Raw genomic sequence first — 14,604 nt, forward strand, 5'->3', positions numbered from 1 at the left:
TTATTCGATTGAACTCATCAAGATGCTTCCTTAAATCTTTTGATTCATCCATTCTCATCGTGTACAACTTCTTCTTCAGGTAGAGCTTGTTGGCCAATGATTTCTTCAAATAAATCGATGCCAACCTTTCCCATAACCCCACTGCAGTGTCCTCATTTGACACTTCGCTGAGAACTTCATCTCCCAGACTCAACAGAATGGCACTGTGTGCCTTGTTCTGAATTTCCTTGAGTTTCTTCTTGTCATCTCCAAGAGCAGCAAGCTCTTCTCTATCAATTGCCTCTGAGATTCCTTTTTGTACCAGGAATGCCTTCATTTTAATTCTCCATAGACCAAAGTCGTTTGTCCCATTGAACTTGTCAACTTCAAACCGAGTAGAAGCCATAGCAGATCAGTTCTTGGTTCTTTTCTTGAAGTTCTTTGATGATGCCCTTCGACTGAGCTCTGATACCATTTGATGTGATCAATGCAAGATCAATTACCTCGCAAACAACACAATACAAAGATTTTGATCAAGAACAGAACAAAAGCAATCGAAATTGAACAAAACAACTATGAACTAAAAACAATAAAACCAGTAATGAGAATTAAAGTTTAACAGGAATATGCAATCAATTAACAGCAATAGAAGTAGAGCAAGAGATCAAACACAATGAGTTTACGAGGTTCGAACAAGTGATTGTTAATCACTTGCCTCTTTCTCGGCAACGACCACTTGTGGCTTTTATCTTTATTGATGCTAGTTGAGAGAATTTACAAGCTGTTTTACAAGGTGTTCATGAACACATACACTCATGAAGCAAAGCTTCAATTACAACTCATCTCACTAAAACTCTCTCTATGTTACAACCTAAACTAGCTCTCAAAAATCTCTCTATTAACCATTGTCCAAAATGATGTAACAGATGGCTATTTATAGGCTTGGCCTTATGTAATACAGTTGGAATTAGTTACCAACATCTTAGCCAATTTGAGCAGTCCTCTATTAATGGCCAAACACAACACCTAGGATACTAAAAAATTCTTTTGGAAATAAATAAAATAATGAAATAGGCAACGAATAATGTTTTTAATGTACCCACTATGACTAACCTTTGAGGGGTTTACTCAACGCAACGTGGACTATATTATCTTCTGACAATATAACAACACCTAGTCCAACTAAGCTCGTGGTGCTCAATAACGCAAAATTTCATATGAAAACTTTTATTTCTCATGAAAACATGGAACAATGAATCATATTACCCTAAATAATTAGGGGCAAGCTATAAAAATAAGTGCAAAAGTCTTGAAAGGCATCAAAGCCAACAAAATTGTGGTGCAACGAATCTTCACAATGTATAAAATATTAATTGGCTAACTATTTGACTAATAATAATTGCTTACAGAAAATAATAATAGAAATAAATATAAAGACTATTATAACTTAATGTAAACTAAGGGAAAGAAAATAAATATAATAATTATATGGTAAAGTATAAAATTATTAATAAAATTACGTAATTAATAGGCTTAATAAATTTTAATAAATGTCGAATCAAACTAAAAACCAGAAGCACGAGAAATATTGTGCACAGTAGCCCAGGCTGCTAGCTTGTGAGCCACAACATTGGCATCCCGAGGTAGCCAAGAGACATTTAAACTAGAGGAGGTTTTAAGACAAGAAAACATATGCAAAAACATATTAGAGAGGTTCCAAACAGGTATTGTAAAGTTTCTAACAACATTAACAAGCTGCAAACAGTCAGAGAAGAAGTTAGCATCCTTGCAGTTCAACTTCAAGCTCAAGGAGAAGGCGTGACAGAGAGCCATACACTCGGTATGGAACGCTGAAGTAGAAGGCACCTTGGCAGTGAGAGCATCCACAAAATCTCCATCCTTGTTGAAAATAACAATAACCACATAAGCCCAACTTCCACGAACCGCTGCATCAATGTAGAAATTAAACTCCTTCATCACCTGTTGAGCGTGATTAGGAGGATCGAAAATTGATTCCTAGAATTCCACAGAGAGAAGCACAAGTAGGCAGCAAATTGAATGTAATTCTTCTCAAAATAAATAGTCATATTCAGGGTTGGTTTTAGGTTAAGGTGGGTTAGGTTTGCACTTAGGATTCACTTATTTTAAGAGTTTAAATAAAAAAATACTTTTTAAAAATATCATTTATTTTTACAGTAGGGCTTAAAAAAAAAATACCTATAACTTATTTCAACTTAGAGTCGTCATATTCCAATATTAGGTGACTAGAATCCTCACATAAAATATAAATGCTATTCTAGGCGAGAGAAGAAACAAAAATGAAAGAAGACCCTTAAGTGCTCACTTACTTAACTAAATATAATTAGTTACTTCAATATAAGTAAGTATCTATTTCTTATATTAGTTATTGAAAAAAGATGTATTGTGAAAGTAGAAAATAATGTAATAGGTTTCAATTGACTTTAAGGAGGGTCCAAAAGTAAAGAGGAAATTTAAGGAGGACCAATGATAAATGTATGTATATATTTTGAGAATAGACCAAAGCTCATTGATGAATAAAATTAATACACACTAAAATATGTATATTAACTCATTATTAACAGTCCAAATTACAAACTTAGCTAGACTACTAGCAACATTGTTACAATGACACCATCTATAAATGTAAAAAAAAAATAAAAAAAATAAAATTAAAGTAATTATCATAAGAAACTATATTAGCAAGACTAATTATAAATTTTTTTGTGAATTATAGAGATAATTGGATTTAAAAATTTTAGTCCAATTTTACTAACAGAAGTCTAACGTAGAGAAAAACAAAAAACACGATTTGATAGTTATTAAAGTTCGGGGGTACAATTTAATACATAGACAATCGTCACTTTAGTAAAATTAAATAAAATTTAACAAAAATCATTAAATTCAACCATCTCAAAAATTGAAAAGAATTTTTAATAAACTTAAAAGTTTAAGAGACTTAATTAGTTCCGCGGTGCAAATCCTAATTAACGTATTAGTAAATAGTCACCAACAATACCTTACCAGCAATTTACCATCCTTGTTTAAAATATTACAAAAGTACCACAAAATATATCAAAGTTTGAAAAATACCATTATTTGTTTCCCAAAGAGAAAATTGGCCTACGCTGGTTCTAAGAAGCAGAAAGAAATATGAGAAGAAAGAGAATCCTTACTTGTTAAGCAAAAACTCTCGTTAGCAACGCGTATTTTCCATACCCAAAAACCCTATCTTCTCCTTCCTTAATTACTGTTTTCTGATTGTATACATATACAATATAGATTAGTAGTTGTAGTAGTAGAGCAGGTAATTCAGGTCACATCATAATCATCATACACATATATAAATATATTTATATACAATAGTCTTCCCATTATCTAATCTCTCATCCATTTCGTTTCAGATAAGTTTTTTCTTTTGCCGAAATCTTCAAATTTGGAAAAAGGGTATTGGGGTTTTGGTTCTTGATTTTGTTTTTGGGATCTTCTTCAACCATGTCCATGCTCGATTCATTCTTCAACAAGGGTTTCAAAGCTGCAAAATGGTATCTAATTTTTTTTCATTTTTTAAGTTATTATTGTGTTGTGAATTGTAAAGTTTCAATTTTGATTTCTGGGTTGATGAGAATTATGAGATCGGAAACTTGGTTGGTAGGATCCAATTTTTTTGGTAATTTATTTTCTTAGCAAACAAACAGGGATTTTGGTTCTTCATATGAAATAGATGCGTAGAACCATTGATTGCTGATTAATAACTTATTAAATGTATAAATTTCATAGTAACCAAACAGAGAATTTTGCTTTAATTTTCCTCATATAGAAAGGAAAAAGCAACAATTTTTAATCATGTAAAGAATTTTTCATAATAGAGTTGTTTCATAAATTGTTGGCATTCTGATTTGAATGTGTACCAATGTTTACAGCAAAACCCTGCTGAAATTGACAATTCCACGTATAAAGTTGCTGAGAAACAGGAGGGAGATGCAGCTAAAGCAGATGCGCCGCGACATAGCCAAGCTTCTTGAGACTGGTCAAGAAGCTACTGCTCGAATTCGGGTATAATCTCTTGTTCTGTTGTATCTTTTTTCTAGATTGGATTGTATTTGAATGGTTGATCTTATTGGGATTTTTCATTTTAGGTTGAGCATATTATCAGGGAAGAGAATATGATGGCAGCTCAGGAGATTCTTGAGCTCTTCTGTGAGCTTATTTCTGTTCGGCTTCCCATTATCGAGTCACAAAGGTTGTATTTTTAACTTTTTGGTTTGTGTCTTTTTAACCTGTCGATATAATTTTCCTTTGGCTATTGAGGTTGATTTATATGGTATTTCTGATGTAGATTTCTCAGGTTATTTTACTTATTATATACATAATATATTAATCCATCCACAACCACCTGAGCATAAGCTGATTATCTTGGCTGAAAGAGAATCAAGACACAAGCTCATGCGTGCGTACACACACACACACACAAAAACACTCTTTTTCTCTCTTAAACAGGCACAGCCGAAAGCACAAATACTAAAGATTGTAAAAGTGTCAAATAATGTGCATGAACATAGTTGGGATGAAATTTAAAATTTATTTGTGCTGTAGCTTGTGTGTAGGTTTAGCTCACCATCAAAATAAATTTTTCAGCTCATACATTTGTGAATTGTGTGCATCTGATCACTTAGGAGGATCTAATGTTCCATTAATTTGCATTAGATAGAAGGATGGTCAATAGGAAGATTCTATTGCTTGTTAGACATTAAGGGGTTGCAAGATCATGAACCGAGAACGAAAAAGAAAAGAGAGAAAAATTATCATTGTCCTTTATGATGGATCACATGATGTTAATCTTGCGGTGTATTCTTTATGAACTAAAATGGTTTTTTTTTTTAATTTTGTGGAACATGTTCAACGACACCATGTTTGAGTTAAATTGTTTTTAACTGAGAAACAGCGGGATGAGAACAAAAAAAAATGAGCTGGGTAGTTATATATTTTGATTTATGGTCATATTTCTTAACTATCTTAGCTTGAGAGCTCAGAACTTAATACCTGTTTTGTGTTGTTACAAACGACAATTTGTGACCGAGAAAATTCTTTTCTTTATCCACCTGATATAGTTTTCAAATCTGCTATGATTGTATTCAGGGAATGTCCTTTAGACTTGAAAGAAGCCATCTCTAGTGTGATTTTTGCTGCACCAAGATGTGCTGATCTACCAGAGTTGCTTCAAGTTCAAATAGCATTTGCATCGAAATATGGGAGGGAGTTTGTAGCAGCTGCAACTGAGCTTATGCCAGACTGTGGTGTTAACCGCCAGGTCTATATGAAACTTTTATATGCGTGCTATCAATAGTGAGGATTTTTTATCATTTTCTCTGACACTTCTGATTGTGACTGCAGTTAATAGAACTTCTCTCGGTTCGTGCTCCTTCACCAGATAAAAAACTTAAGCTTCTGAAGGAAATTGCTGATGAACATGAAGTAGATTGGGATCCTGCTTCTTCGGAATCTGAGTTTTTCAAAACACATGAAGATTTATTGGTAAATTATCATATTTTTTACTGCACTTGATTTCTCTTTTTATATTTTCGATTGTTCACCCTTCTTTCCTATATTGTTTTCTTTCAGAATGGCCCGGCACAGTTTGTCAGTGGGTCTAAAGTTCCCCTTCCAATGGAAAAACACGAGGTATCACAGACTACTTCTACTCAAGCCCACCAAGAGGAGCATGATTCCGATGATGACTTAGATTTTCCTGAAGTTCCTACGGTATTAGTACGGCCAGGGGAGAACAATTCATCAGCCCCACCGGTGATCCCACCTTCATCAAACGTGTCACGCCCTGGAAACGATCATGACTTATTAAAAAAATCTGGATCTTATGGTGAATCATCCGATGAACATTATGAACCTGATGAAGTGTTGGATGAAAGTGTGTTGTTTAATAAAGATGAAAAATCTCAAGCTTCAGCAGCTGGTGGTATGGAAGAAAAGCAGTTTTTGCCATTCATGTCGGCTCCATCGCTATCTTCTGCATCATTTTCTGCAAGACAAACTAATAGTACACCACCACCCATTCTTTCCAGGACGAAAAGCGCAACAAATGTGGATCTGCAAGATGTACTGGCTGCTGCTCAAGCTGCTGCTGATTCTGCTGAACGTGCAGCAGCAGCAGCCCGCTCGGCTGCTAGTCTTGCACAAGTCAGAATTAACGAGCTGACCAAGAAAAACAACGAGCGATGTCCCGAAAATAGCAGTGAGAATCCATTCCATACATCTAGTCCAAACCACTCAGTTACAGAAGAGAGACCTCATTTCGATCGCAATGACTCTATAGGTGACTCCGAAGGCATTACAAGCCCTCCAAACTATCATCAAGTTCATTCACTTGAATCTCTTAAAGCAGAATTCGATGCTTCTCTTCCTCTACCCGGATCAGACCCTGCAAGTCACCAACCTCAGAGACTGCCTTCGATGGACGACGAGCCTTACTTCTCTTATCCAAACTTGTTTAACTCACAAAACTCGAATCTGGGATCCCATTCTCAGACAGTTACAGATAATTCTCGGTCCTCAGATGAGCGCTGAGTTTCGATATCTGTCTCCGGTTCATCATATGATCATAGAACTTATGAGTATATTTTCGATTTGTGTATAAAGTGCAGTTTTGTGCTGAGTGTAATTAGTGGCTGTCTTTGATATCTGTGGCCAGTGCTGGAGCTGGTGATTTTTCTCTACTCTTTACTGTGATTTTTTTTTATAGTAGAATGAGAAAAATGGAAAGTATCACCAAAATAAAAGGTGTTTGAACTCAACTAAGTACAGCCACAAAATGCATGAAATTGTTTGGATTTGGTAGTTCTTTTTATTGTTTTTTTTTCTCCTCATTTGATGTGTAAAACTAAATATTATATTGTATTAATACAAATTATGTAACAAACTGAAATTATACAATTGAGGTTTATGTTTGTGATTTGGGGTTATTATTACTTGTTAGTCAACGGAAATCTTCATTGGATAATAATGAGGTATCAAATTGAAGGAGAAGAAAGAGAAACACATCTAAGTAGACACAAACTATGGATTTGAGTTTGAAAGGATTATAATGTAAAAGGAATCTTGATGCAAAGAAATTATTGAAACTAATTGTGTAATTATTAAAATATTATATAGTTACTAATTATACTATATTTTAAAATATAAATTGTGTTTGGATATTAATAAGTAATATTTTAAATAAAATATTTTTAGTAACTACACTTAATTTTTACAAGTGCGATTACATAATTACTATGTAATAACATGATAAATAAACATATTATATGAATACACTTAAATTTAATTACAAAACTATTTTCCAAATACAAACAATATTATTTGTGTGCTTGCTTACTATCTTATCAAATAACACAATAGGAATTCATATAATTCATATATAATAACCATTATTATTGGCAGTAAAAATATATTTTTTTTTAATTGTTATATTTTAATAAATAAATCAAGTATTCACCATTAAATTTTAATATATCATTAATGTTCAGTATTATTATATTGATTAGTAATTTCTTATAATTATTTTTAAATTAAAATATATGAAACCTAATATTAAATTGAGAGCCAAGTTTTATTTGATAATTGTAAGGCATGGTATTGGTGATAGACACTATTGATTAATAATACTATTATTTGATTAATCACCGAGTAAGTGTCTACTAACAAAGTATTTACTCTAAGTAGTTTTCATAAATTCTAATAGGGATGTAAACGAGGCGGGGCGGGTGCGGGAATTGCTCTCCCACTCCCATACCCGCTTCTTAAATTCACCCCATACCCGTTTAAATTAAAGTGGGGCGGGGCAGGGATTACCCGACGGGGAAAGAATTCCTATCGGGTACTCATTACATATATATTTTTGAAAATAAAATAATATTTCAAAGAGAATTAAAAAAAATAACCATAAAAATTTAGTAAAACAATAAACTTAAGTGGAATAGTGTGTACATTAAAAAAAAAAAGAGTATAATCAATAAAAAAACCTAAAGCATGAAGTTATTTTAATTGTAGTAGTTATGATTTTAAAACTTAAATATATACATATATCATATCGGGGCGGGTTCGTGGCGGGTATCTATTCCCCCGCCCCCGCCCCATTTCCGACTCGGGTATGAATCTTTAAACCTATACATGGCCCTGCCCCCGAAAGTCAACCCCCATACCCGCCCCATTAGGGACGGGTACCCGTAGGTACCCGAACCCGCGGGTATAATTGTCATCCCTAAATTCTAATCTTAGGTGATTTTATGAGCTTTTTTACCAATGATAACAACAGTGATGCACACTCTTAAGAATTACTCATAAAGATGAGTGTTAATTAATACTTCATATGATAATTTTTTAATTAATTTCTACGCTTGAAATTACATGTGATTATTTTTTTTTTATAACGGTATTCGTTATAATTATAATTGTTAAAAGATTAATACCTATTCTACAAGTATCTAGAATTTTCTATCATTGTGGTAAAATTATAGAATTTCTTAGAATCATAGAGAGTTAATAGTCATAAGAAGTTTCAAGAATATTTTAGATTATAATAAATTGACAATTTGCTAGAACATTCTAGCATAATAATGTACCATTCTTTGGGTAATATAAATAGGGGAGTAGGCCATTTGATGGTGCATGGTGAGTTGAGTGTACAAGTAAAGTGTGTCCTAGTGTATTCAACTAAGTCCCAACAAAACTCTAAAAGAGTCTCCCATCAAATAGTGTGCAAGTAAACCTTTAAGTCTGAGTGTATAGTAAATAAAAGAGTGAGTGCTTGGTGTATATTAAGTTAAAGTGTTTAAATCTTAGTGTAATTGCTTTTACAAATAATGAAGTAATTACTTTTTCACGTGTTGTGTCCAACAACAATATCATTTCATTAATTTTTTTTTTGAATAGTTTACAACATTGAAAACAGAATTTTTCGATATTCCAATTTATTAAAATTTATTTTTAGTATTGTAATTATTTGAATTTTTTTAAAATGTTTACAATGATGTAAGTCTAACGAATATTGCTGGGAAAAAAAAATATTTTGACATATATTTTTTAAAGATGGAAATTGACTAAGAAATGGTATAAAAAAATTTAATGCTTAGAGCATAATTTCAATGAAAATGACTTTTAACATTTCTCTTAAAAATTAGTTCATTATTGCTTTATTATTATTTTATTAAATTAATTTATATTTAATAAATGTAAGTTATAATTATTAAAATAATTAAATACTAACTAAATAATGCACATAATTAAAGAAAGAATGATAAAAATAATATATTTTAACTTTTTTAATTATTTTAGTTCAAAAATAATATTTTTACAAGACAATTTTTTTTAATATTTTTACAAAAATTTATATAGTAATTGTTAAATAAATTTAAATCGCAACCTAAATTTACATAAAAATTCACATACAAACAACACAAACCATAAAAATTAAAAAAATTAAAAAATAATAATATATAAAGTGATTTCTTAAAAAAAAAAAATAGAGTATGGTTGAAAATGCTAGCGTAATTTCAATAAATTTTAATTGGGTAAATTGCGGCATAAATACTTAATGTTTCAGATTTTATACACTTAAATAATAAGGATGCACACGGCGCGGGGAATTAGCGGGGAGTGCTCTCCCCGTCCCCATCCCCGCTTATTCCCCATCGGGGACGGGGCGGGGAATCCCCTAATGGGGTGAGGACGGGGCGGAGAATCCCCTATTATAAAATAAAATTTATTTTAAAAAATTAAATGTATAAAATTATTAAATTACATAAAAGATAAAATATTGTATATTATTTACTATTCAATATAGTAATGTTGCCCCTGATTTCGCCCAATATACGTGGACCAACCGGACAGGGACACGTGGATCAAGCAATTCATAATATTTGCTAAGTCTTTTATACTGCAAGGTAACATCCCGGACATAGGTCCCAGAGGAAGCACACGGAGTTTAAGGTGCTCCCGGAGGCTCACACAACGCTAAAGCATCTTCGCGAGGTGTTAGGCTTCTCCCGAGCAATCAAGTCGCATTAAATGCCGCATGGGAGGAAGCGTGTTGGGACTGCAACACGCAATAAAGTCTGACGGCACAACCTCCAACCAGCAGCGCCACAGTAATGATCATTTAAGTCTAGCGACGGCTACACTGTGAAGAGTCACGTCAATCAAAAGGCAAAAAGGACATTCCTCATAAAAATCCTACAACACCTAGGGATTTGACCATGCATTACTCATGGTATATTCATTAGGAATACCCAACTTTATGGATACTTACAGATACACTTGTAAGAACAATTCTAGGGATTACCCCACCAAAAACACTATAAATACCCCCTCAAAACTCATTAAATGGGATCGAGAATCTTGGGCTGCATATGAGCAAGAAGAGTAAATACTCACCAAGAACATTCTATGTATTTATAAGGGTGACATTCTCCCAAGTATAAATTCTGTATTAAATACATCCATAAATAACAAAGACTCGTGGACTAAGGCTCATTAACGCCCCAACCACGTAAAAATCCTTCTCTCACTTTCTTACAGCTCAATAGTATTATAATATTTTATTAGTTGCCGAAAACCTCGGTCAACATTTTGGTGCTTTCATTGAGAGTTGAAGAAAGCTGCTAAAAAATAAACATTTGACTTCACAAATATGGTGGAGACAAGAAGTACTCGTCAGCCTCGCCTTCTGGAAGACGCTCAAGACCCAAACGAGGAAGATGTAGCCTCAAGAGCAGCAGAGGAGTCCGAGGAAGAAGAAATAGTCCCCGATGATGACTACGAGGGAAACCTCGACGAGTATGCCTATGACGAAGGTAGTTACTCAAAACTGGTGCTTCTTAGACAAAAAGCTATCGATCACGAAGCCGAGATCGAAGCTCAGAAAGCGCAAAACCAGAAAATGCAGGAAGTGATGTTGGCTATGCAAAAAGCCATGGAAACAGCTGGCATTCACATGCACCCCAAGGCAATGACCGCTGGACTCGACAAGGAGCAAGCGACGTCTTCGCCTAATTCCCAGCAGCAGAAATCTAGGGAGCCTAGCCCTGTAAGATACCCTGCTGAAGGGAATCAAGCCCCACAAAGGGAGCCTTGGCCCTCAGGATCGAGGGGACCGAAAAAACGTTTCTGTACACCAGGAACCCGAGGGTAGAGGAAGAAGAGGACAGAGATGTCCTCCCGTTGATCTGAGAAATCAAATCAAGGGAACCAAGGTGATCTCCGGGATCACCTTGACCAAAAAAGATACGGACCCGTGGTCTCCTCGGGTACGTTGAATGAAGGAATTATGGCGGAACTCGCCATACTCCGAAAAGACATTGCCCGAGTCTCCGGAGGCAAAAGGGAGACGACTCCGACTCGGACAACGAGGATCGAGAGCCATGTGCTAAGCACATCTTAGAGGCAGAGCTCCCTAAAAACTTCAAGATGCCCGAAATGGCAGCATATACCGGGAACTCCGATCCCAGCGACCACCTGTCACGGTTCAACCGTGTCATGACGGTCATGAGGGTCAGCAATGACGCCAAGTGTCTGTGCTTCCCACTCACTCTGAGTGGGTCCGCGGAGGAATGGTTCAAAAAGCTGGAACCAGGATCCGTGGGATGTTGGAACAAACTACAGACCAACTTCCGGAGACAGTTTGTCGCCGCAAGAAAGGTCAATCTGGAGGTCAGTGCCTTGACTAATATCAAGCAACTGCCCACCGAGACCTTGAAGAATTACATCAAGAGGTTCCGAGAGGAAGCCTCGAAAACCAAGAAGGTTGATGACGGACAACAGCTTGCACTTCTCCAAGCAGGCATCCGTACTGGGACTCCTTTCTGGAATGAGTTACGGCAAGAAGGAGCTGCTAGCCTCCAGGACTTCCAGAAGAGAGTCCAAAAATATATCAACCTCGAAGAAGCCCAAATCGTGGCTTATGGGGGCTACTATCCCACCGGAGTAGCAGGGTATATGCCCGGAGTATCGCCCTCGGGTACTGCCCCGACTGCAACCCCACAAACAAGTGGCATACAGTTCTCTGCTACCCCCGGGTATAGCCAGGGCCAAGCCTTGGCACCAGCATCATCTCACTTTGGCAACCCGTCCGGAGTAAACGGGCAAGCTCCTTCACACTCTGCTCCGGCTGCTAGCCTAACAGGCCCTTCCCAGGGATCGAGGAGTAAAAGGTCCTCCAAAGGCAGCACCCGGACGGGAGAGAAGCGCCAGAAAAAGGGGTACACCCCCCAATATACTCAATACGCGGAGCTGTCGGACTCCCAAGAGCGTGTGTACTTCGCTACTAGGCAAAATACACACTACCGGAGACCACAGCCGTTGTACAAAGATAGCTCCCGGAGAGATCCGAGCAAAAGATGCGAGTACCACAACGACATTGGTCATAGCACCAATGAATGTAAGAATCTCAAGGACGAGATCAAAAATCTAATCCGATTGGGCCACCTCTATGAGTGGATCAAGAATAGGTTGCCCCACCTCAATCCGGGTCAGGTGACCGGGGGTATGCCTCCGGGAACACCGGGGGGTACAACAGGAGTATTGGCTCCAGCTGCTCCCACAGGTGACGCCCAGCATATCCCCGGACTGACGCCCCGGCCTAATGGAAGGGTGGTCATGATCTCCGGAGGTCCCCATATCGGAGGGAATACTCGCAAGGAGCGTAAGCGATACGCCGGGGCCGCAAAACACAATGAGGTATGGGAAGTTATTCAACTCCCAGCTCAAAGGCCTCGGCTGATGGACCAACCCATCACGTTCACAGAAGAAGACGCCAAGACGGTGCGCTTCCCTCATCACGACCCACTGGTCATTGAGACCCCCATCGCGAATAAAGTGGTGGCCAGAGTCTTAATTGACAATGGGAGTTCCGTGAACTTACTCTTCAAAGAAGCCTTCACCGCGATAGGCTTGACAGATCGGGACCTCTCGCCTAGTGGGTCCCAGCTCACAGGGTTTAACGGGACGACACTTATCCCAATGGAAAAAGTGAGGCTCCCAGTCACCTTGTGCCCGGACACTCCCCAGAGCACATTCAAATACTGCACCTTCGTAGTGGTGGACTGTCCGACAGCCTACAACGCGATCCTCGGCCAACCGGCCTTAGTAGACTTTGGCGCAGTCACTTCAATCCGGCATCTGTGCCTAAAGTTCCCTACCCGGGAGGCCGGGGTCGGAACTGTGAGGGAAAATCAGGGGGAAGCAAGGCAATGTTACAATGTCGCAACCCACCTGCCCGTACTTATGGTCCGGTAGTCTGCTGAGCCAGAAGTGGCTGAAGAGGATGAATTGGACCCTCGTGTAGGGTCCGAAAGAATCGTGGAACCAATGGAGGACGTCGAAGAAGTATCAGTGTGCGACGTCGACTCCACCAAAGTACTCCGGTTAGGGAAGAACCTAGACCCGGAGGAAAAAGACAAAATAATAAAAACACTGAAGGGCGCCATCGACATCTTTGCATGGCGCCAAGAAGACATGACTGGCATAAGCCCTCATGTCATCAAACATGTACTCAACGTCAATCCGGACATGCCTCCCGTCCAGCAAAAGAGACGCCCGCTCGACTCGGTGAAAGCCGAAGCTCTAGAGAAAGAGGTGGACAAACTTTTGACTAACGGCATGATCCGCGACGTGTACTACCCGGAATGGCTGGCCAATCCGGTCCTGGTGCCCAAGCCGAACGGAACTTGGCGAGTTTGTATAGACTTCACCGATCTAAACAAAGCTTGTCCAAAGGCGCTTCCGCACGCCCAGGATCGACTCGGATGGTAGATGCCACTTCCGGATTCAAAGTGCTATCCTTCATGGACGCCTATGCTGGGTACAATCAAATAAAAATGCATACGGCAAACCGGGAGTGCACTAGCTTCGTGGACCGATAAGTGGGGTAGCATCGTTACCTAGTCATGCCTTTCGGACTGAAAAACGCCGGAGCAACCTATCAAAGAATGGTTAACCGGATGTTTAAAGGCCTCCTGGGGCGAAACATGGAGGTTTACGTGGACGACATGCTCGTCAAATCAAAAGCATGCAATAGCCATGCAAGCGACTTAGAAGAATGCTTCGAAGTTGTCTGGAGATACGACATGAAGCTCAACCCAAAGAAATGCACCTTCGGAGTCAAATCAGGAAAGTTCCTGGGTTTCACAGTCAGCCAAAGGGGATCGAGGCAAATCCGGAAAAAATCCAGGCTCTCCTGAATATGCCATCCCCCAAGAAACATAAAGATGTGCAGAGCCTGACCGGGAAGGTAGCTGCATTGAGCCGTTTTACCTCACGATCCATGGACAAGTGCATACCCTTCTTCAACGTGCTAAAGAAGTGCCAAAAGTTCGAATGGTCGGACGAGTGCGAGGAGGCATTCAGAAAGCTAAAAGAGCACATGGCCAAGCCTCCTATCCTATCAAAACCCGTCCTCGGAGAAGACCTGTTTCTTTATTTGGCCGTCTCCGAACACGCGGTCAGCGCTGCCTTGGTCCGGGAAGAAGAAAAAACTCAGCATCCCGTATACTATGTCAGCAAGCGCATGATAGGGGCCGAAACAAGATACCCGGTCATTGA

At 38.1% G+C, this 14,604-nt stretch overlaps 1 protein-coding gene across 1 annotated transcript; it reads left to right on the forward strand.

The window, feature by feature from the left end:
* The first annotated feature begins 3,131 nt into the window (after nt 1-3,131).
* Nucleotides 3,132-6,974, forward strand: LOC115709688 (uncharacterized). Its single transcript, XM_030637859.2, has 7 exons — nt 3,132-3,304; nt 3,402-3,542; nt 3,921-4,053; nt 4,137-4,240; nt 5,137-5,308; nt 5,392-5,532; nt 5,620-6,974. The coding sequence occupies exons 2-7, from the start codon at nt 3,493-3,495 to the stop codon at nt 6,577-6,579; spliced, it is 1,560 nt and encodes a 519-aa protein (XP_030493719.2). The 5' UTR covers nt 3,132-3,304; nt 3,402-3,492; the 3' UTR covers nt 6,580-6,974.
* Nucleotides 6,975-14,604: the final 7,630 nt, after the last annotated feature.

Source organism: Cannabis sativa, chromosome X, assembly GCF_029168945.1.
Source record: "Cannabis sativa cultivar Pink pepper isolate KNU-18-1 chromosome X, ASM2916894v1, whole genome shotgun sequence".
Taxonomy (NCBI): domain Eukaryota; kingdom Viridiplantae; phylum Streptophyta; class Magnoliopsida; order Rosales; family Cannabaceae; genus Cannabis; species Cannabis sativa.